At 38.0% G+C, this 1,094-nt stretch overlaps 1 protein-coding gene across 1 annotated transcript; it reads right to left on the reverse strand.

Annotated features, from left to right (window-relative positions):
- Nucleotides 1-64: 64 nt before the first annotated feature.
- LOC111786924 (V-type proton ATPase subunit F) lies at nucleotides 65-729 on the reverse strand (the record flags this gene model as incomplete). The annotated part of the gene is given in 2 exon segments (XM_023667117.1): nucleotides 65-528; nucleotides 647-729. Coding segments are annotated over 2 exon segments (248 nt in total), but the record flags the coding sequence as incomplete, so codon positions are not given.
- Between the last annotated feature and the right edge of the window lie 365 nt (nucleotides 730-1,094).

The raw sequence follows: 1,094 nt of genomic DNA on the forward strand, positions 1-1,094 counted from the left end.
AATTTTGACTGCCCAATAACCAATTTGGTCCCGAGGTAAGGGACTGGATTTACACGCCAGAAAATCATGGAGGCAATTGGTTTTTGCCAAATATGCACCAAGAACACATTTAGATGCATGCAGATGCAATGCCTCAAGTCACTGTATCAAATGTAATTCAGGTACAAGAAAACAATGGCATTCTAAGGTGCTTAGACATCCACAAGCTCCTCTGTTGCCATGTATTTTTCGAGTTTTATTCGAGTGATCGATATGAATAGAATCATTACAAATTAAAATTCAGGGCAGAAAGCAGGGAACACCAAGAGCAGCATAACGGTGGATGACTTCGAAAAGAGTTGGGACATAAGTTACAATACCTTTTTAACGCCTCCCAGACGCCACCGATTCGGTAGAAAACAGGTTCTTTACACGCGAAAGAATCGAATCATGAGCAGGGTCATATGGATGATCCTTGGATGGAATCTCCAATATTGCAGGAATTGGCTTGTTATAGCTATCTACCAGAAACCTAATCATGTTTGCAACCTAAAACTCAAAAGAAAAAATGGTATCACAGTTTGATGACACAGAGAAAACAGAACCCATAAACAATATCTCTAATGGCAGGAGAGGCATAGCAAGGTGTAATCAGAAAACAACTTACATATTGACTGATCATCACTATTGCAATATCCTCCCTTGTAGTGAACTCTTTGAAAGCATCTTCGATTTGTTTGACGGTCGTCTCTGAGACATTACAAGTCGAACTTTTGAGGCATAAAAAGGGGACAGAATTATGAGTCCAAAAGCATATTTGAATGAATGAAAACAGGTGTAATCACACAAAGTGGCTCTGTAAACCTATGGAGTAAGACGAACAGATTCCTAAGAAGCATAGTTAAAAATGATTTGGTTCAATCATAGCATCATCAGTCACTACTATTGAGCTATAATCCATGAAAACATTTTAAATACACTTCATTAGCGAGATTAATATTCAAAACAGCTATCCCAACAACAAAAATTAAGAAAACTGGTCGAGAATTGGTCTGATTCTATCTCTGTTCGTTTCGTTTGAAGAAAGGAAGGATCCCAAAGAATCGATCTTTCTT

This window comes from Cucurbita pepo, unplaced genomic scaffold (assembly GCF_002806865.2).
Source record: "Cucurbita pepo subsp. pepo cultivar mu-cu-16 unplaced genomic scaffold, ASM280686v2 Cp4.1_scaffold003466, whole genome shotgun sequence".
Taxonomy (NCBI): Eukaryota; Viridiplantae; Streptophyta; class Magnoliopsida; order Cucurbitales; family Cucurbitaceae; genus Cucurbita; species Cucurbita pepo.